Source organism: Artemia franciscana, chromosome 6 (assembly GCF_032884065.1).
Source record: "Artemia franciscana chromosome 6, ASM3288406v1, whole genome shotgun sequence".
In the NCBI taxonomy this organism is placed as follows: Eukaryota; Metazoa; Arthropoda; class Branchiopoda; order Anostraca; family Artemiidae; genus Artemia; species Artemia franciscana.
Window position 1 is genome coordinate 32502113 of NC_088868.1, and position 21676 is coordinate 32523788.

Here is a 21676-nt window from a genome sequence, read left to right on the forward strand (position 1 = left end):
ATTTCCCCCTCCAACTCACCCCAATGTCAAAAGATCTGGTCGGGATTTGAAATAAGAGCTCTGAGACATGAATTCCTTCTAAAAATCAAATTTCATTAAGATCCGATCATCTATTTGTAAGATAAAAATACCCCAATTTTCACGTTCTCCAAGAATTCCGGTTTCCCCCTCCAACTCCTCCCAATATCACAGGATCTGGTCGGAATTTAAAATTAGAACTTTAAAGCACAAGATCCTTCTAAATATCAAATTTCATTAAGATCTGGTCACCCTTTTGTAATTTACAAATACCTCAATTTTGAAAATTATCCCCCCCCAAATTCCACCAAAGAGAGCAGATCCGGTCCGGTTATGTCATTCACGTATCTTAGACAGGTTTCTATTCTTCCCATCCAGTTTCATCCCGATCTCATCGCTTTAAGTATTTTCTAAGATTTCCAGTCCCCCTAACTGCCCCCACCTCCCAATTACGTTTGATCCGGTTGAGATTTAAAATAAGAGATCTGAGTTACGAGGTCCTTCTAAATATGAAGTTTCATGAAGATCCGATCACCCCTTCGTAAGTTAAAAATACGTAATTTTTTCTTATTTTTCAGAATTAACCCCCTTTCCCCCCGAATAGAGCGGTTCCGTTCCAATTATGTAAATCACATATGTAAGACCTCTGCTTATTTTTCCCACCAAGTTTCATCCCGATCCCTCCAATCTAAGCATTTTCCATGATTTTAGTTTCCCCCACCCCAAACTTCCCCCAATGTCACCAGATCCGGTCAGGATTTAAAATGAGAGCTTTGAGACACGATTCCCTTCTAAACATCAAATTTCATTGAGATCCGATCACCCGTTCGTAAGTTAAAAATGCCTCATTTTTTCTAATTTTTCAGAATTAAACCCTCCCCCAACTACCCCAAAGAGATTGGATCCGTTCCGGTTATGTCAATCATGTATCTAGGACTTGTGTTTATTTTTCCCATCATGTTTCATCCCGATCCCTCCACTCTAAGTGTTTTCCAAGTTTTAGGTTTCCCCTCCCAAATCCCCCCTAATGTCACCAGATCCGGTTGGGATTTAAAATAAGAGCTCTAAGACACAATATCCTTCTAAACATCAAATTTCATTGAGATCCGATTGCCCGTTCGTAAGTTAAAAATACCTCATTTTTCTAATTTTTCAGAATTACCCCCCTCCCCACCTACCACAAAGGGAGCGGATCCACTCCGATTATGTCAATCATGTATCTGGGACTTGTGCTTATTTTTCCCATCAAGTTTCATATCGATCCCTCCACTCTAAGTGTTTTCCAAGATTTTAGGCCCCCCCCTCAATGTCATCAGATCCGGTCGGAATTTAAAATAAGAGCTCTGAGACACAATATCATTACAAACATCAAATTTCATTAACATCCCATCACCCGCTCATAAGTTAAAAATACTTCATTTTTTCTATTTTTTTCAAAATTAACCAGCCCCCACTCCCCCCAGATAGTCAAATCGGGAGAAAGACTATTTATAATTTAATCTGGTATGGTCCCTGATACGCTTGCCAAATTTCATCGTCCTAGCTTACCTGGAAGTGCCTAAAGCAGCAAACCGGGACCGACAGACAGACCGACAGAATTTGCAATTGCTATATGTCAGTTGGTTAATACCAAGTGCCATAAAAATATGAAATCGAACAGTCTAATAAAAAATGGGTTTTTCTATGAAGGTGTAGTTTTCTTTGGGAATCTAAAGACTGTTTATCTTTAAGTTTTTTTGTAAAAAAGAGGAGTCAAATTTATCTAAACAGTCTGGTTTGAAAATTATAAAATGTGAAATCAACCTAAAAACTTCAAAGTTTCCAAATAATAATAAAAAAAAGAAGAAAAAAATTACGAAAACCTATATATCAAGGAAAATTAAGAACAATAGGGAACTTCATTTTTGATAAGAAGACCTATACATGCATTCAATTAATTTGTTGTAACAATATGTGCACAATAAAAACAAATGTGGTTAAAATACGTCAAAAATGGGCAATAAAAATATGAAATCGGACAGTCTAATAAAAAATGGGTTTTTCTATGAAGGTGTAGTTTTCTTTGGGAATCTAAATACTGTTTATCTTTAAGTTTTGTGTGTAAAAAAGAGGAGTCAAATTTATCTAAATAGTCTAGTTTGAAAATTATAAAATGGGAAATCGCCCTAAAAACTTCACAGTTTCAAAATAATAATAATAAAAAAAAAGATTACGAAAAGCTATCTGGGAAAATTAAGAAAAAAAGGGAACTTCATTTATGATAAGAAGACCTATACATCCAGTCAATTAATTTGTTGCAACAATATGTGCACAATAAAAACAGAAATGTGGATAAAATACGTCAAAAATGGGACAATAAAAATATGAAGTTGAGCAGTCTAATAAAGTTTGGTTTTTCTATTAAAGTGTAGTTTTCTTTGGGAATCAAAAGACTGTTTATCTTTAAGTGTTTGCGGAGAAGAGGAGTCAATTTATCTAATTAGTCTAGTTTGAAAATTATAAATTGTGAAGTTTTTGGTTATGCTGTTAGCTAAGGTTGGCCCAAAAGATAAAAGTTATTTTATTTTGATATTTTTATCTATATTACCTGAGTAGAGTCCCCTGTACCAATTATCTGATCAGAAAATGTTTTAAAGAAAAAGTAAGTTACTCAACAGTATACTTACTTTTCATAAGAAGCTACATTTTTGTTTGATAATAAAAAAAATTTGTGAAAAAGAGCTCTTTTGCGAACCGCAATCACAGTATAACAGGTTTTAACATTAATTAAAAAGAACGGACAATCGGCATCAATTTCTAATTTTTGACAATGGAATGAGTTTGGCAACTACTTCTTTCTGAAGAAGTATTTTTTTTAGCTATATATTTTGTTGAATTATTCATTTTGTTATATTTGCTTATTTATTATTCAGTAATGTGACTCTGTAGAAGAAAAACTCTTTCTATGTATCACAAATAAGACATATTTTATAAGAGCTCCAAAAGGAAAAAGGACTTCAAATAACTGTAAAAAAATGAAAAGAAATAGATTGACATACTCCACCAAAGACTTACTCTCACCAAAAGCTGTGTTTAGTGTAGTGTCACTTTCCTCCAAAAATTACTTATAATTTTCATTAGGTAAGACAAGGTAATGTTGGCTTTATTCTTAAAAAAAAGAAGTTCATAAATAACACCTGAAGTACAAATATCGTCACCAATTTTGCATGTCGTTTTCCACCAATTTTTCCATGGATTTTTGGGACACACATGTCATGATTTTGAGTAGACACATATTCTGGTTCACGAAAGCCAGTATCCAACGCTTTTTTAACCTAGTTCAGGAACGGGATCTTAAAAAAAGAAGTAAAAGGAAAAGAGAGAAAAGATATACTTAGATGAGATAGTTAAAACGTGTTCCCTGGAAGATTCTTCTAAAAGACTAGTGGTTTCGAAGAGGGATAGAAGAGAAATAAGAAATCATCTAGTTACAGACCAGAATTACGCGGTATTTTTTCTAATATGATGAAATAAAATCTAGTTTATGGACTGTGACGAAAAAGTTGAGAGCCAAGGCTAATCGAAAAAAGCAAAGACAGATAGACTGAGTGAGAGGTAAATCTGGCATATGCCTTTTTCAGAATCAAACAGTTCGTGGTAACGAACTATAGTAAGGAGCGACCCGGTTCAATAGTAACCGAAACTCTAAAAGACGGAATTCTGATACCAATAGTTACATCAAAGGAAACACATTTCAATGCTGACACCCCCTAAAAGTAATACAATCTTAACGAAAATCACACCATCAGATTCAGCGTATTAGAGAACCCTATTGTAGAAGTTTCAAGCTCCTATCTACAAAAATGTGGAATTTAACATTTTTTGCCAGAAGACAGATCACGGATGCGTGTTTATTTGTTTTTTTTTTCCAGGAGTGATCGTATCGACCCAGTGGTCTTAGAATATCCTAAGAGGGCTCATTCTAATATAAATTAAAAGTTCTATTGGCCTTTTTAAGTGACCAACAAATTGGAAGGCACCTAGGCCCCCTCCCACGCTCTTTTTCCCCCCAAAGTCAACGGATAAAAACTCTGAGATAGTCATTTTATTCACCATAGTCGAAAAATCTAATAACTATGTCTTTGGAGACGACTTACTCCCCCACAGTGCCCGTGGGAGGGGCTGCAAGTTACAAACTTTGACCGTTGTTTACAAATACTAATGGCTATTGGGAAGTGTACAGACGTTTTCAGTGGGATTTTTTTGGTTTGAGGGGGGCGGGGGGTACATGGAAGGATCTTTTCATGGAAGAATTTGTCATGGGGGAAAAGAATTTCAATGAAGGGGGCGCAGGACTTTCTAATATTATTAAAAAAAAACAATGCAAAAATAAAGATGAAAAATTTTTTCAACTGAAAGTTAGCAGCAGCATTAAAACTTAAAACATACAGAAATTTACGCATATGAGGGTTTCACCTCCTTGTAATACCTCGCTCTTTACTCTAAAGTATTTTAGTCATTTTAACTATTTATTTTACGGCCTTTCTGTTTCAGGGGTCATTCTTAAAGAGTTGGGACAAAATTCAAGTTTTAGTGTAAAGAGCGAGGTATTAACGAGGGGGTGAACCCTCTCATATGCATAATAAACATACAAATATAGAAGTTCGTTACGTAAGTTAATTCGTGAGGTAAGTATATTTTTTGCTAATGAAAATGTTCGTAAAAAATTAAAAGTTCTAGTTGCCTTTTTAAGTAGTGAAAAATTTGGAGGGCATTTAGGCCTCCTTCCCCGCTCCTTTTTTCTCAAAATCTTCCGATTAAAACTATGAGAATGCCATTTAACTGAAAAAAATTAATATGCAAATTCTGTTTTAATTATTTATGTGCGGAGAGCCAAAATGAAAACATGCATTAATTCAAAAACGTTCAGAAATTAAACAGAAAAAAAACAAGTTTTTTTAACTGAAAGTAAGGAGCGACATTAAAACTTAAAACAAACAGGAATTGCTCCGTTTATGAAAGGGGCTTCTCCTCCTCAACACCCCACTCTTTACGTAAGTTTTTTACTGTTTTAAAAGTAGAGTTAAGAGAAATAGTCAAACTTTAGCGTAAAGAGAGGGGCGTTGAGGAGGAGAAGCCCCTTTCATATACGGAGTAATTCCTGTTCGTTTTAAGTTTTAATGTAGCTCCTTACTTTATTTAAAAATTTTTTTTACATAATCTAAAATTAATTTTTTTTTATTTGTATAAAAGGGATGTAATTTCGTTAGTTCTTAGATAGTCTATCATTCATTCATCCTAGAGCAGAACAAAGGTTGCTATGCACGGATTATCGGTAATTCAAATAGTACGGGTAATTTATGGACTAAGGGTAATTCACCTTGTCCTGTGGTGGCGCAGTGGGTTTGACCTTAGCTTGGTAATACGGGACCCAGAGATCGAATCACGCTGCAGCAATGCACTGCAGGGCCGTCGCAGGGATCTTTGTAGTCAAGAAGCGCCGTTAATCTGATACAATACAATACTAAGGGTAATTCAGCAACGGAATCTTAAAAGTTTCAGTTCAGTCCAGTTCATTCGGGTTTATTAAAAAAAATTATAACAGTCATAACATACTTAATCTCTCCTCTCTATGCAAAAACTACATGCTGAGTCCCATATCACCTCAAAAATAAATACGCACTATGGCTCTCCCTCCACTTCTCGATGCAACCATGGCCCCTCCCAAAAAAAATCCTTACAAGTCCCCACCTCTTCATCCAGCAGCAAACCACTCCAACCCCCACAAAAAACTCAATAATAGCTAAAATCACTTTTCTAATTAGATTCTTTATTCAAATTAAACTAATTCAAAACAAGATAATTTTTTATTCTCTTTTTGAAAGAACCAAGGGAGCTCCTATCTCTCAGTTCAAGCGGTAGGGTATTGTAAGCCTTAGCACAGACGATGTCAGGCGAAAAATCTGACCTCACTGTTGGAGTATTTCGAATATGGATCTGTGCAGATAGTCTTGAAATTGGAAGACACTGTTCGGATACCAAACGGAATAGATTCCTAAAAGGTGGTGGAAGCAAGCCAGAGAGAAATCTGAAAGCAAAAACCAAGCAGGAAAGCTCAAACAGCGATTTCAGCGAGGGATAATCTTCTGTGTGTTTGATGATCTTCAAGGCATTCTTGTGGATGGAATCCAGTTTTTTCAGATGGGATTTGAATGTTGATTGCCATACCATTGCGCAATACTGTAAGTGGGGTCTAATGAGTGCATTGTAGAGAAGGGTAAGGGTTTTACGTGGGAATGTTTGCTTCAATTTCTTCATGATATCCAGATTCCTTGAAAGCTTTAATTCTACAGCATGGATGTGAGGAAGGAAAGAAAGGTTTTCATCTACTATTACTCCTAAATATTTTGCACATCTATTTACTGGTCGTTGAACCTTTCCACGAGACGTCACAATTCCTGTTATTTCTGGGTGAAGGGTTCCTACCCTAGAAAATAGCAGGATGCAAGATTTTTCTACATTGATGACAAGTTTGTTGGCATCCATCCACAGATAGGTCTCTTCTATGATGTTTTCAAGCTTCCGCTGGAGTGAAGGCATATCAAGTCCGCAGCAGGTAATTGTAGTGTCGTCAGCGAATGCTATAAGTTCATCTTGCTCGTTAGTAATGTCCTCAGATGTTTGATCAAAGCATAGGTTACAGCATTTTTGGTCGTCATGATTCGGATTAAGGATACGAGTTAGGTCATTTACATGGACTAAAAACAAAAGAGGACCGAGGATTGATCCTTGAGGCACACCAAATTTCACAGAAGTGTCGTTTCTTGGGTCGTCACCAATGTAGATGCACCTATTTTAAAGGTAAGATTCAAAGCATTGAAGGGCTATCCCTCTCACTCCAATATGTTGCAGCTTTCCCAGTAAGATTGTATGATCCATGCTGTCAAATGCTTTCTTGATGTCAATCAATATAGCAGTGGGCAGAAGACCTGAGTCAAGTGCTCTGTTGATGAATAAGCTTAAGGATGTCAGAGCATCTTTTGTTGAATGACCAGGTCTGAAGCCGAACTGACGACTATTAAAAAATCCTTTTTTTTCGAGAAACTGGTAAAGTAGTCTTTGTAAGGGTTTTTCAAAAACTTTTGAAAAAACAGATAATATGGATATGGGTCGGAAGTTTGATGGATCGTCATGAGGGCCACCTTTATGCAGAGGGATTATTCTTGCTCTTTTTAGTATCGAAGGAAAAACACCACTTCTTAGAGACAGGTTTATCAAATAAGTTAATGGCTCTAGGATAGAAGGGAGGACTGCTTTCAGGGCTTTCGTGTGTATCTGGTCAAATCCAGATGCTGATGTGTCTTTCAAGGTCTTCAAAATTAGCTATACTTCAGTTGATGTCACAGGAATTATTGCCATTGATTTGGTGCATGCTGAGCCAAGGTAATGCTTGTAGGGTTTGTGGGGGCTTGTCGCAGAATTAAATGTAGTTCCTCCTATCCTTGCAAAAAATGTACTGAGTTCTTTTGCAACCTGAGTGGGTTCCGTAACAGCCTCCCCGTTGACAAAAAGTCTGGACGGCAATTCTGCTTTCTTATCATTTGGTCGCAAAACCGAATTAATTACCTTCCAGACTTTTCGTCCATCCTTCCCACTTTCAGATATTTTATTATTCACATAAATTATTTTTGCTTTCCTCAGAACTGAATGAAGGCATTTCTTATACGTCTCATATCTCTCTAGGTTTTCTCGGTTTGGGTGGTTTCTGTAATTTGCCCATAACTTATTTTTCTTATTTATGCATATGAGTAAGCTTTCGGTAACCCATGGACATATTGGGGTATTTTTTCTTCCACGGTTTCTTGGTTTCTCTTTAAAACAGCATGCTTTATATGCAGCTACAAACGCATTGTGGAAAATTTCAAAACCTTCGTTCACATCTTCATTTGCTAGGACACTGTCCCAAGAAACTTTTTTTTAACTCATCATTTAACAGTTTAAGATTCTCCTCTTTAAGATTAATTACTTGTAGACCCTGGTTAGTTCTTACGAGTGGAGTTGGCATCCTCGCCGTGTTGAAGACAGTGTGTATAGGAAAATGATCAGATGTGTCGCTGGTGATGACTGATACCTTCGCCGGACGTAATGTAGAAAAAATTTTGTCAATCAGTGAGTGTGTACTTTCTGTTACTCTGGTTGGAATTGTAACTGAAGGGTAAAGATTAGGCCCTGACATAATAGTGAGAAGATCCACTGAGCTATTTCTTAGAGGAAAGGCTAGATTAATGTTAAAAAAACCCATGATGATCACATCTTGGTTCTGGTTTACACTGATACTTACACTGATGAGTGGCTTCACTGGGGAAAAGAGAAAAAAAGAAAATAGCATCTTGTCATAGGCAGCGCAATAGCGCTGCCTAAGTAAAGAGCGATGTTGGCACAATGTATTTTTTTTTGGGGGGGGGGTTTGGTTTAGACCAGGACACTTCGTTTCGAAGGAGACGTCGTACAAACTTCATAAAGGGCTCATTCGATTGGAAATTGAGAGGGCTAGTGGGATTTTTAATAGACAAAAGTGATTGGTAGGCAAATAACCTCTCTTTCAGGCCTACCGTTTCCCCAAACACGTTCAATCAAAATTGAGATAGCCATTTTGTTCAACGTAGTTGAAAAATCCAGAAACTATGTGTTGGAGGATGAAAACCCTCACAGGACATTTACGGTTTATACAGAAAGGGTGATCTTATAAACTTCGGAGGAGTATTATTGAATTGCTAATCAGAATTTTTAGTGCCTATTTTCAGATAAAGATTTGTCGGAGGGTGAATACCCCCACCCCTAAGCCTCGGTATTTTCCCGGAATACAACTGATAGAAATTTTGAGATGGCCGGTAGTTGTCGTAGAAACATCGCAAAGAGCTCATTTGATTGAAAATTTAAAGGGATAGCGTCCTTTTTACTAGTCAAAAGTGATTGGAGGGCAACTAGCCCCCTCCTACACCAGACGACAATTTTCTATAGCACACTGCGGCTGCATTGGAGTTTGACTAGTAAACACTGTCGGCAATCATCTTCAGAAACAAAAATTTTCCCTTCATAGAATGCGATAAAAGGCTTCATAAGCCAAGTTATACCAGTATCTCCTGGTTCATCAATAAAAATCCATTTTTCCCCCACCATGATCAAGATAGCCATAGGTATTTATCTAGTTATTTATCTAATTATCTAAATATTATTAGGATTATATTTTTACTTAAAAAAATGGACCGTGAAGAATATTCCATGTATTTCCTCTGAGATGCTCTATTTAAGCTCTTCAAAAAGAAGAAAGAAATAATATATCTCCCAGCGTGACTATAGTAACTATTTGCAAATTTTGGGTTATTCGTCGTTTAAACAAGATAGAATTTTATAAGCTTTCAATCTTTATGGAAAATTCCAACTGCAATACCAAAATATCTCCTGGGAGTGGGATGGAAATGCATAGGTTGAAAGAAAGAATTTCTGTAGTTGTTTCTGATTAGATGACTCGAGATGATAAGATAACCCATCCCCCTCTTTTTCTTTTCAATCTAGTCTTTTATTTTGAGAAATTTTGGTCATTTAACCCTTAGTAAATAATTTTGATAAAACTATTAAAAAGCTTGTCTTCACCTATATATCAACATAGGTTATAAATTGTTTTAATTTTCTATGTTTCTTACTCGCAGACACAGTAACTTCAGTTTTTAATTAGTGTTGTGTAAGCTGAAATTTGACCTGGTATTTAATTTCGAAATGCATTTTAAATTCCCTTCACCTACCAGTACTAGAAGCGAAAAGAAGTGGAGAGTCCTTCAGCTTATCCAGCATTGCTGCTGCAGCAATCCTTTTTGCATCTTTCTTACGACTTGCACAACCTAAAAGTATATCAAACATGCAAAAACAACAAAGCAAAAAGAAATATATTAAAAATAATAAATATAAAGAACTTAATTCTTAATTAAAAATATTAAGAGCACTGAAAATGAAATCCAATTGCTTTGGATTGACTGAAAAGAAATTCAGACAAACAGTATATACTATTAAAGATATAGAAGAATCAAGGATTCATTATTTAATGAGAAATAACTCCATATGATGTTAGGTAGATTGTGTTAATAGGTGATGGAAGGATATGGATGAAAAATCAGTAAAAAGGATGAAAAAGGATGACAAAAATCTGACATATGCTAAAAAAAAATATGTCAGAAAACAGTTTCAGGTGGTGTAGATTTCGTTAGTAGGGGCAGTTATCTTTGAGATACAACAAATTATTTATCTTTGAATTTTTACAAATGTAAATGGTTAACAAATTCAGATAAATGTCATTGATTATTTAGGCCTATTCTAACGACTTATTGTGAGTATCAGTGACTTTGACAAAGTGCTGTTCTCTAACTCGAGAAATGCCTTATAAAACTCATTTTCTTTTTTCTGGTGACACCTAAGCATGCTAATCGGAAACCTGGGTATTCAGGTGATCAGAGTGATGATGATGTCTATAGGTTTATTCCAAATAATTCTCAATTAGGGCATTATCCTAGTAAAATGGTATTTATGACTAAAATTTTCAGATAATTATTTGAAAAAAAAGGAAACAGTGAAATGAAAGCCTAAAGCAAGTAGAACTGAATTTGTATAACAAGATAAGTCAAAGACAAACAGAAACTGCTATGAATGAATAAATGAAACCTAAATTGGCAGAAACTAAAATAATTAATCACACCACAACTGAAAAAAATGTTATTTTTATATGGAGGAAATAAAAACCTAGAATAAGCAGGAATCAAACTAAATACTGGAATCAAAATAAAGAAAAAAATTTACCAAAAATGAAAGTGTGGCTACCCTTTATCGGGCAAAATATCAATATTAAATAAAAACCACCTATACTTTATCGAATTTTTTCAAAATCATGTTGCTAATATAAAATTTGGGGTGGATGGAAAGAAATATTTTCAATAGAAGGAAATAAAATTCAATAAAATTTTGCTTTATTACTGAACTTAAACTATCAGGACGTTATTATCTTGTAGGTGGTGCCAGGCATGCACCTCCCCCCTGAAAAACTCCCCCTGAAAAACAATTGTGTAGAACAACAATTTTGGCCCCAAGGGTGCTACATAGCCATAGATTAAAAATTCAGAAATAAATAATTAATGAAAGTTGTCAAAAAAATATCCGTTGAGCATTCCAGATTCAGGGTCATTAATATTGCGCAGTGAAGCACCCTATCCTAAAAATAAAAATAGTCCACACAACTCACCTAACTCTGTTCTTCTTTGAGAATCCCCAGGAACTCCAGGGAGTTAGGAGGGTGATAGCTTATGGGCCATCCAAAAGGGCCAGCCCTCCACCGAATTGTTATTTTGTGGAGAGTTCCTGGTACATCAATCATGTTAATTCTCTACGTAAGGGGAAAATAGCGGGGGAGGGGGAGGTAAAATAATTCATTCAAAGACGACCTGTTAGGTGTCCTCATTAAAAGTACACTCAAGTAGGCTATACTAGTCAAAGTACTCTGTTAAGCCGGTAAAAGTACTACTGGTACCGAGCTCTTCCCGGAGATTTTAGAAAACTGACAATACGTTCTTAATAGGGCTAATGCCAGAACCAATCTTGTACCACTCTGGCAGCCCAAGTGCTTTACGTTTTCTAAAAAAAAGAAAAAAAAATGTAACACATCTATGATCTTTCTTCGCCAAGAGATAAACCTTTCCCGATAATTGTAGAAGAGAGCTAGACACCACTTTCAATGAGCCCTATCTCGATCTGTTAGGACCCTTGGTTCGATAGGATCAGACCTGGAAAACTTTAGAATCATTTTCCTCCTAAATTATTGAAACATAATAAATGCTCTGTTTTCTGGGGCACGACAAGGTAATATTCGTACTTCTTTTAAAAATAAGTTAATAAAAAATACCTGAAGCAGAAAGATCTTCACCAATTTTGCATGTCACTATACACTTTATTTCAGGACTGTCTTTGACACACACATATTCCGGTTTAGGTAAGCCATTGCTCTGCACATGATTATTTAGCTTGGTTATCACTTGTTTGTCTCCTGCAAAAAGGTAGAAAAAACAACAAATAATAATGGCAGAGAGAAATTTTGTGAAACTTCCAAAATGGATGTTAAGAAATTATTTTCAATCTATAACAGTTGTGCACTACTCTTTTCAAAATCTTTAATTTCATGACTTGGCTATGACAGACATTGAATTGGTAGAATTTCGATTCAGCAATTGAAAAAGGGAAGTTGATTTTTTGTTAATAGGGAAAGTGTTTCAATAACACATCAGTTCAAAAAATGAACACCGCGTGGAAACACGATCAGTCTCCTAGTATTGATTTGGTATCCTTTCACAGTTTTTCGGAAAATTGTTTCGTGTGGCCCCACCCATCATTAGGAAATATGTTGCACTGACAGCCACTGATCTTGACTCAAATGTTCTTGATGACTTTCAAAAGAGGAAATCTACAGGGGAGTCTATTAAGGGGAATGAGAAAAGAAAAGTGTGCGACATTGCACAAAAAATTCATACAGACAAATTACTTAAATAAGCATAAATTGAGCATTAAACCAACTAAGAGCCCTTCATGATGGTGTTTTTGCGGACGATATTGCACTCTTCGCTCACGAATCAGAGGCTGTACAACACGATATAAATAAACTTGGGCGTGTGGCAAATGCTGTTGGAATCTGGAGTATCACTGCGCAACTAGGAAAACGACTACGGGCATTCGATAATAACTGCCTAAGATCTATGCTGAATATACATCGGGCTGAGAGAATAAGAAATGATGAGATTTATACCATGACAAATCATTCCCCTATCCTTGATGCCATTAGAAAGCGACGATGGATGTATTGGGGGCACATGGTGCAAATGGGTGATGGAAGGCTACCTCACAACATATGGTGTTGGATACCCCCTGGCCTCCACAAGTCAGAGAGACCCAAAATGACCATTGGTAGGATGTTGGAGAAGGAGGCGAAGCTGGTGAGGTCTTCGATGGAGGAGCTTTGGTCGAGGGCTCAGGACAGGTCTTCGTGGCGAACCACTGTTGCTACCTTATGCACCCTCAGGCATGGGAAGACCTAAGTCTAAGTCTAAGTAAGCATAAATTGCACACTTTCCTTAGACTCAAATATTCTAATGAAGAAAAGACATCTATAAGAGAAAGATAAAAGAAAAGAAATTAAATAAGGATTTGTTTGAGCTTTATTATGTCCTTTCACCCTTCTTATGCCACTGTCTCTAGTAAATCCAGTATAATGTCGCTCTTTTAACCCTCTCCAGTGTATGTTTCAGTGCGTGAAAGTAGATATGAAGTTTAGTACCTGATTACGTCAATATTTCATTAAAATCCGATGCATGTTTGCTTTTCTGAAGCTTAAAATTCATTTGGGAGCTTGCCTTGCTGGGCTGCTGCACATCCACGCTATCTTGGATCATGCCTTGCTGGCCTGCTGCACATCCACGCTATCTTGGATCAAAGCACCCTTTTTGCTGTGAAAGTGACACGTGGGTCATATGCGTATGCACTTATGCTGCAACCTTTACAAATATGCGTCTTTTATCGACATCATCGATTGTTCCCTCAAATTTCAATTTTACAATTCGAGCAACGAGATCAAGAAAATCTTAAGAGGGCTGTTCTATGATAAAGTCATAATCTTCAGATTTAACACTTTTTGCTTATTAAATTTCGGGCCAATCAGGATTACAAGTCGTAGTCATAAATGAATTTGGGGGTTTAGAGTGACGAACAATATCCAAGTCATCTTCAAGACATTCAGTGAAGTAGCGTGTTGAGTCAATGAATGACGAAGGTTGCATTAATTTTCTGCCAACGATTGGTTTTAATTTCAAACCTATTCGTTGAGAAGTCGTATAGCACCCGTGTAGATATTTGCCATAATAATTTCTGTATGTATTTTATCTATTGAATGGAAATACTTTCAATAGGAATATCTGTATCGACAAGACATTGTTGAAGTCTTCCAACATAATGCAAAGTCGTCGACCATTCTGTCTCCTACAATTGTTGAACAATCTTCCACCGAAATGCGTTTGAGTTGCTCGTTTTTGAGTTGCTCTGATTGTCGCTGCCAAATGTCTTCTTACCGCAAATATTATTGTTCTTCACTTCAATTTTGACACGTTCTGATTCTTGTGGTCCTTTTTTTCTAACTGTAAGTGTCTTTGCACTTTACTTTGAAAACTTTTCCATGCATGAAACATTAAGTTTTTTCACCCTTTGACATAGACGTGAACACAAATGTACTGTTACCACATTACTTGTAGACATATACATACAGGAAAAAGCTTATGGCCCCTTTTCGATTGGAATAGTAAAACAAACTCAGGGGAAATTAATCTCTCAATTCTTTAAAATTCTGACTGATCAAAATCTTCTTTCAGGCCAAAAAAAAATCCAAGGATGCCAATTATAAAAAAAAAATTGCAAGCCAATATTGAAAACCATTTATAAATATATACATAGATAAATATATGTATAAACAAGTAATTAATGCTTGTTTAAAAAGGGAAGATAAGATAAATATACAGGTATCTACCTATAACAGTTATAACATATAAACAGCTAAATATATAGAAATTATCTATTATGATATCTATTTTTGTGATATGTTATGATGAAAAAATCAGGCAGCTAGCTTGGTAAGGTATGTTCTTGTAATGATCGTCTCTTAATATAATCACGCGGAAGACCGTGGTTAGACTCTTCGTCGGGGAGAACTTTTAACATATTGAATTTAAGGCAATTTCAAGTAATTAAATTCAAAATATAAAATAGCAGCAAGGTCCAATTCCATTGGGCTTGAGTTCGCTCTTTGCTACATCACTATGAGACTTTCATCTTTGAAACGATAGAAATTACTTATCATGGGCAAAAGGTCTCCTCTTCTTCGTTTCTCACTCGCAGACACAGTAACTTCAGTTTTTAATTAGTGTTGTGTAAGCTGAAATTTGACCTGATATTTAATTTCAAAATGCATTTTAAATTCTCTTCACCTACCAGTACTAGAAGCGAAAAGAAGTGGAGAGTCCTTCAGCTTATCCAGCATTGCTGCTGCAGCAATCCTTTTTGCATCTTTCTTACGACTTGCACAACCTAAAAGTATATCAAACATGCAAAAACAACAAAGCAAAAACAAATATATTAAAAAAAAATAAATATAAAGAACTTAATTCTTAATTAAAAATGTTAAGAGCACTGAAAATGAAATCCAATTGCTTTGGATTGACTGAAAAGAAATTCAGACAAACAGTATATACTATTAAAGATATAGAAGAATCAAGGATTCATTATTAAATGAAAAAGAACTCCATATAATGTTATGTAGATTGTGTTAAGAGGTGATGGAAGAATATGGATGAAAAATCAGTAGAAAGGATGAAAAAGGATGAAAAAATCGGACATATGCTAAAAAGAATATGTCAGAAAACAGTTTCAGGTAGTGTAGATTTCGTTAGTAGGGGCAGTTATCTTTGAGATACAACAAATTATTTATCTTTGAATTTTTACAAATGTAAATGGTTAACAAATTCAGATAAATGTCATTGATTATTTAGGCCTATTCTAACGACTTATTGTGAGTATCAGTGACTTTGACAAAGTGCTGTTCTCTAACTCGAGAAATGCCTTATAAAACTCATTCTCTTTTTTCTGGTGACACCTAAGCATGCTAATCGGAAACCTGGGTATTCAGGTGATCAGAGTGATGATGATGTCTATAGGTTTATTCCAAATAATTCTCAATTAGGGCATTATCCTAGTAAAATGGTATTTATGACTAAAATTTTCAGATAATTATTTGAAAAAAAAGGAAACAGTGAAATGAAAGCCTAAAGCAAGTAGAACTGAATTTGTATAACAAGATAAGTCAAAGACAAACAGAAACTGCTATGAATGAACAAATGAAACCTAAATTGGCAGAAACAAAAATAATTAATCACACCACAACTGAAAAAAATGTTATTTTTATATGGAGGAAATAAAAACCTAGAATAAGCAGGAATCAAACTAAATACTGGAATCAAAATAAAGAAAAAAATTTACCAAAAATGAAAGTGTGGCTGGCTACCCTTTATCGGGCAAAATATCAATATTGAATAAAAACCACCTATACTTTATCGAATTTTTTCAAAATCATGTTGCTAATATGAAATTTGGGGTGGATGGAAAGAAATATTTTCAATAGAAGGAAATAAAATTCAATAGAATTTTGCTTTATTACTGAACTTAAACTATCAGGACGTTATTATCTTGTAGGTGGTGCCAGGCATACACCTCCCCCCTGAAAAACTCCCCAGAAAAATTTTTCCCGTGGGAAATTCACACACAGATAATTCAATCCATATTTCCACCCATATAATTAGTATGTTCATCAGAAAGCATTCTAAAGGTTCTTCTTACCTGTTTAAGTAAAAGAATGTGTCAAAGTAGACTGGTATTTTCTGCCGTTTTTTAGTGTAGAATAAGTTTGGCCCCAAGGCCAACAATTTTTGATTAAAATTCAGAAATAAACAATTAATGAAAGTTGTCAAAAAAATATCCGTTGAACATTCCAGATTCAGGGTCATTAATATCGCGCGGTGAAGCACCCTATCCTAAAAATAAAAATAGTCCACACAACTCACCTAACTCTGTTCTTCTTTGAGAATCCCCAGGAACTCCAGGGAGTTAGGAGGGTGATAGCTTATGGGCCATCCAAAAGGGCCAGCCCTCCACCGAATTGTTATTTTGTGGAGAGTTCCTGGTACATCAATCATGTTAATTCTCTACGTAAGGGGAAAATAGCGGGGGAGGGGGAGGTAAAATAATTCATTCAAAGACGACCTGTTAGGTGTCCTCATTAAAAGTACACTCAAGTAGGCTATACTAGTCAAAGTACTCTGTTAAGCCGGTAAAAGTACTACTGGTACCGAGCTCTTCCCGGAGATTTTAGAAAACTGACAATACGTTCTTAATAGGGCTAATGCCAGAACCAATCTTGTACCACTCTGGCAGCCCAAGTGCTTTACGTTTTCTAAAAAAAAGAAAAAAAAATGTAACACATCTATGATCTTTCTTTGCCAAGAAATAAACCATTCCCAATAATTGTAGAAGAGAGCTTGACACCACTTTTAATGAGCCCTATCTCGATCTGTTAGGACCCTTGGTTCGATAGGATCAAACCTGGAAAACTTTAGAATCATTTTCCTCCTAAATTATTGAAACATAATAAATGCTCTGTTTTCTGGGGCACGACAAGGTAATATTCGTACTTCTTTTAAAAATAAGTTAATAAAAAATACCTGAAGCAGAAAGATCTTCACCAATTTTGCATGTCACTATACACTTTATTTCAGGACTGTCTTTGACACACACATATTCCGGTTTAGGTAAGCCATTGCTCAGCACATGATTATTTAGCTTGGTTATCACTTGTTTGTCTCCTGTAAAAAGGTAGAAAAAACAACAAATAATTAATGGCAGAGAAAAATTTTGTGAAACTTCCAAAATGGATGTTAAGAAATTATTTTCAATCTATAACAGTTGTGCACTACTCTTTTCAAAATCTTTAATTTCATGACTTGGCTATGACAGACATTGAATTGGTAGAATTTCGATTCAGCAATTGAAAAAGGGAAGTTGATTTTTTGTTAATAGGGAAAGTGTTTCAATAACACATCAGTTCAAAAAATGAACACCGCGTGGAAACACGATCAGTCTCCTAGTATTGATTTGGTATCCTTTCACAGTTTTTCGGAAAATTGTTTCGTGTGGCCCCACCCATCATTAGGAAATATGTTGCACTGACAGCCACTGATCTTGACTCAAATGTTCTTGATGACTTTCAAAAGACGAAATATACAGGGGAGTCTATTAAGGGGAATGAGAAAAGAAAAGTGTGCGACATTGCACAAAAAATTCATACAGACAAATTACTTAAATAAGCATAAATTGAGCATTAAACCAACTAAGAGCCCTTCATGATGGTGTTTTTGCGGACGATATTGCACTCTTCGCTCACGAATCAGAGGCTGTACAACACGATATAAATAAACTTGGGCGTGTGGCAAATGCTGTTGGAATCTGGAGTATCACTGCGCAACTAGGAAAACGACTACGGGCATTCGATAATAACTGCCTAAGATCTATGCTGAATATACATCGGGCTGAGAGAATAAGAAATGATGAGATTTATACCATGACAAATCATTCCCCTATCCTTGATGCCATTAGAAAGCGACGATGGATGTATTGGGGGCACATGGTGCAAATGGGTGATGGAAGGCTACCTCACAACATATGGTGTTGGATACCCCCTGGCCTCCGCAAGTCAGAGAGACCCAAAATGACCATTGGTAGGATGTTGGAGAAGGAGGCGAAGCTGGCAAGGTCTTCGATGGAGGAGCTTTGGTCGAGGGCTCAGGACAGGTCGCCGTGGCGAACCACTGTTGCTACCTTATGCACCCTCAGGCATGGGAAGACCTAAGTCTAAGTCTAAGTAAGCATAAATTGCACACTTTCCTTAGACTCAAATATTCTAATGAAGAAAAGACATCTATAAGAGAAAGATAAAAGAAAAGAAATTAAATAAGGATTTGTTTGAGCTTTATTATGTCCTTTCACCCTTCTTATGCCACTGTCTCTAGTAAATCCAGTATAATGTCGCTCTTTTAACCCTCTCCAGTGTATGTTTCAGTGCGTGAAAGTAGATATGAAGTTTAGTACCTGATTACGTCAATATTTCATTAAAATCCGATGCATGTTTGCTTTTCTGAAGCTTAAAATTCATTTGGGAGCTTGCCTTGCTGGGCTGCTGCACATCCACGCTATCTTGGATCATGCCTTGCTGGCCTGCTGCACATCCACGCTATCTTGGATCAAAGCACCCTTTTTGCTGTGAAAGTGACACGTGGGTCATATGCGTATGCACTTATGCTGCAACCTTTACAAATATGCGTCTTTTATCGACATCATCGATTGTTCCCTCAAATTTCAATTTTACAATTCGAGCAACGAGATCAAGAAAATCTTAAGAGGGCTGTTCTATGATAAAGTCATAATCTTCAGATTTAACACTTTTTGCTTATTAAATTTCGGGCCAATCAGGATTACAAGTCGTAGTCATAAATGAATTTGGGGGTTTAGAGTGACGAACAATATCCAAGTCATCTTCAAGACATTCAGTGAAGTAGCGTGTTGAGTCAATGAATGACGAAGGTTGCATTAATTTTCTGCCAACGATTGGTTTTAATTTCAAACCTATTCGTTGAGAAGTCGTATAGCACCCGTGTAGATATTTGCCATAATAATTTCTGTATGTATTTTATCTATTGAATGGAAATACTTTCAATAGGAATATCTGTATCGACAAGACATTGTTGAAGTCTTCCAACATAATGCAAAGTCGTCGACCATTCTGTCTCCTACAATTGTTGAACAATCTTCCACCGAAATGCGAAATCTTCCACCAATCTGAAGCAAGTCAGGCGTTACAGGCTGCAGCGATTGATTTTGGTATGTTCCGAACGAGAAGCGATACAATACTTCTCTAATTCAAATCATGTTAGATTTGAACGACTTGCATAAGGTGTCGGCAGTAACTAACTCACTCTCTAGTCTGACATTCCAACTGGAGATATAAATGTAATTCCAGCATTCCAGCTGGAGATCCCATAATGTAAAGGATCTGCGAGACGCTCTTCAACAGTTTTACCGAGGTCTAAAAAGTACATTTGGCCATGTAAAGGTGGTTCAAAATCACTTTTAGTGGTTTGTATTAGATGTGACGCTAGATTGACTTTGTGGTAAATTTGTGCAGCTGTTTGAAAGCTAAACACCTTTAGACTGTTTATGGTATGACCATTACTTTCGTTAAATTAAGCTAGAGCGAGGCATGAATTTAAGTTTGTGGAGCTCTTTTGAGAGTAAGTGACTTCTTAAAAAAGGCAAGCCAATTCATTTGGAATTTAGGGAGGTGCAATTTGACCATGTCACCAGCAATCTCCCAGTACATTACCTTTGTTTGCACCTCTTTCCTTTGGAAAATAGAGGACACCACAATGAATAAATGTATTGTCGAAAGGTCCCAATGACTCATAATATTCACATATTTAGTTTACGGCATCTTTTTAGGTTTGTGCTTGACAACTTGTTGGTGTCAAAGATTGCAACGATGTTGGTCTTTCAACCTAATATTTCTTTCTTCTTCACTCTTTCTTCTTCATTTTTGACACGTTCTGATGCTGACTGTTGCATGTCTACTATCCACACAATTATTTATTCTTCACTTTCATTTTCGACTCGTTCTGTTTCTCGCTGTCACAAGTATTCTAACTGCGACTGTTTTTAATCGTCACTTTCGTTTTAGACAAGTTCTGATTCTCACTTTCTTATATTTTCTAGCCACACAAAACTTTTTTTTCACTTTCGTTTTTGAGTTGCTCTGATTGTCGCTGCCACATGTCTTCTTACCTTCAATTTTGACACGTTCTGATTCTTGTGGTCCTTTTTTTCTAACTGTAAGTGTCTTTGCACTTTACTTTGAAAACTTTTCCATGCATGAAACATTAAGTTTTTTCACCCTTTGACATAGACGTGAACACAAATGTACTGTTACCACATTACTTGTAGACATATACACACAGGAAAAAGCTTATGGCCCCTTTTCGATTGGAATAGTAAAACAAACTCAGGGGAAATTAATCTCTCAATTCTTTAAAATTCTGACTGATCAAAATCTTCTTTCAGGCCAAAAAAAAATCCAAGGATGCCAATTATAAAAAAAAAAATTGCAAGCCAATATTGAAAACCATTTATAAATATATACATAGATAAATATATGTATAAACAAGTAATTAATGCTTGTTTAAAAAGGGAAGATAAGATAAATATACAGGTATCTACCTATAACAGTTATAACATATAAACAGCTAAATATATTGAAATTATCTATTATGATATCTATTTTTGTGATATGTTATGATGAAAAAATCAGGCAGCTAGCTTGGTAAGGTATGTTCTTGTAATGATCGTCTCTTAATATAATCACGCGGAAGACCGTGGTTAGACTCTTCGTCGGGGAGAACTTTTAACATATTGAATTTAAGGCAATTTCAAGTAATTAAATTCAAAATATAAAATAGCAGCAAGGTCCAATTCCATTGGGCTTGAGTTCGCTCTTTGCTACATCACTATGAGACTTTCATCTTTGAAACGATAGAAATTACTTATCATGGGCAAAAGGTCTCCTCTTCTTCGTTTCTCACTCGCAGACACAGTAACTTCAGTTTTTAATTAGTGTTGTGTAAGCTGAAATTTGACCTGATATTTAATTTCAAAATGCATTTTAAATTCTCTTCACCTACCAGTACTAGAAGCGAAAAGAAGTGGAGAGTCCTTCAGCTTATCCAGCATTGCTGCTGCAGCAATCCTTTTTGCATCTTTCTTACGACTTGCACAACCTAAAAGTATATCAAACATGCAAAAACAACAAAACCAAAACAAATATATTAAAAAAAATAAATATAAAGAACTTAATTCTTAATTAAAAATGTTAAGAGCACTGAAAATGAAATCCAATTGCTTTGGATTGACTGAAAAGAAATTCAGACAAACAGTATATACTATTAAAGAT

General features: G+C 35.8%; 2 protein-coding genes across 2 annotated transcripts in view; both read right to left on the reverse strand.

Annotated features, from left to right (window-relative positions):
* Window positions 1-21676, reverse strand: part of LOC136028546 (uncharacterized oxidoreductase YjmC-like) — a 584142-nt gene that overhangs the window by 95266 nt on the left and 467200 nt on the right. The gene's annotated exons all lie outside the window — the stretch shown is intronic.
* The window catches only part of LOC136028332 (uncharacterized), a 60297-nt gene that overhangs the window by 28616 nt on the left and 10005 nt on the right, over window positions 1-21676 (reverse strand). The window contains exons 3-7 of the mRNA XM_065706113.1: window positions 21408-21503; window positions 17346-17486; window positions 15064-15159; window positions 11942-12082; window positions 9801-9896 (exon numbers count right to left, since the gene is read on the reverse strand). Of these exons, the coding sequence (XP_065562185.1) occupies window positions 9801-9896; window positions 11942-12082; window positions 15064-15159; window positions 17346-17486; window positions 21408-21456 (523 nt within the window). The 5' untranslated portion in view covers window positions 21457-21503. The remainder of the gene's footprint in view (window positions 1-9800; window positions 9897-11941; window positions 12083-15063; window positions 15160-17345; window positions 17487-21407; window positions 21504-21676) is intronic.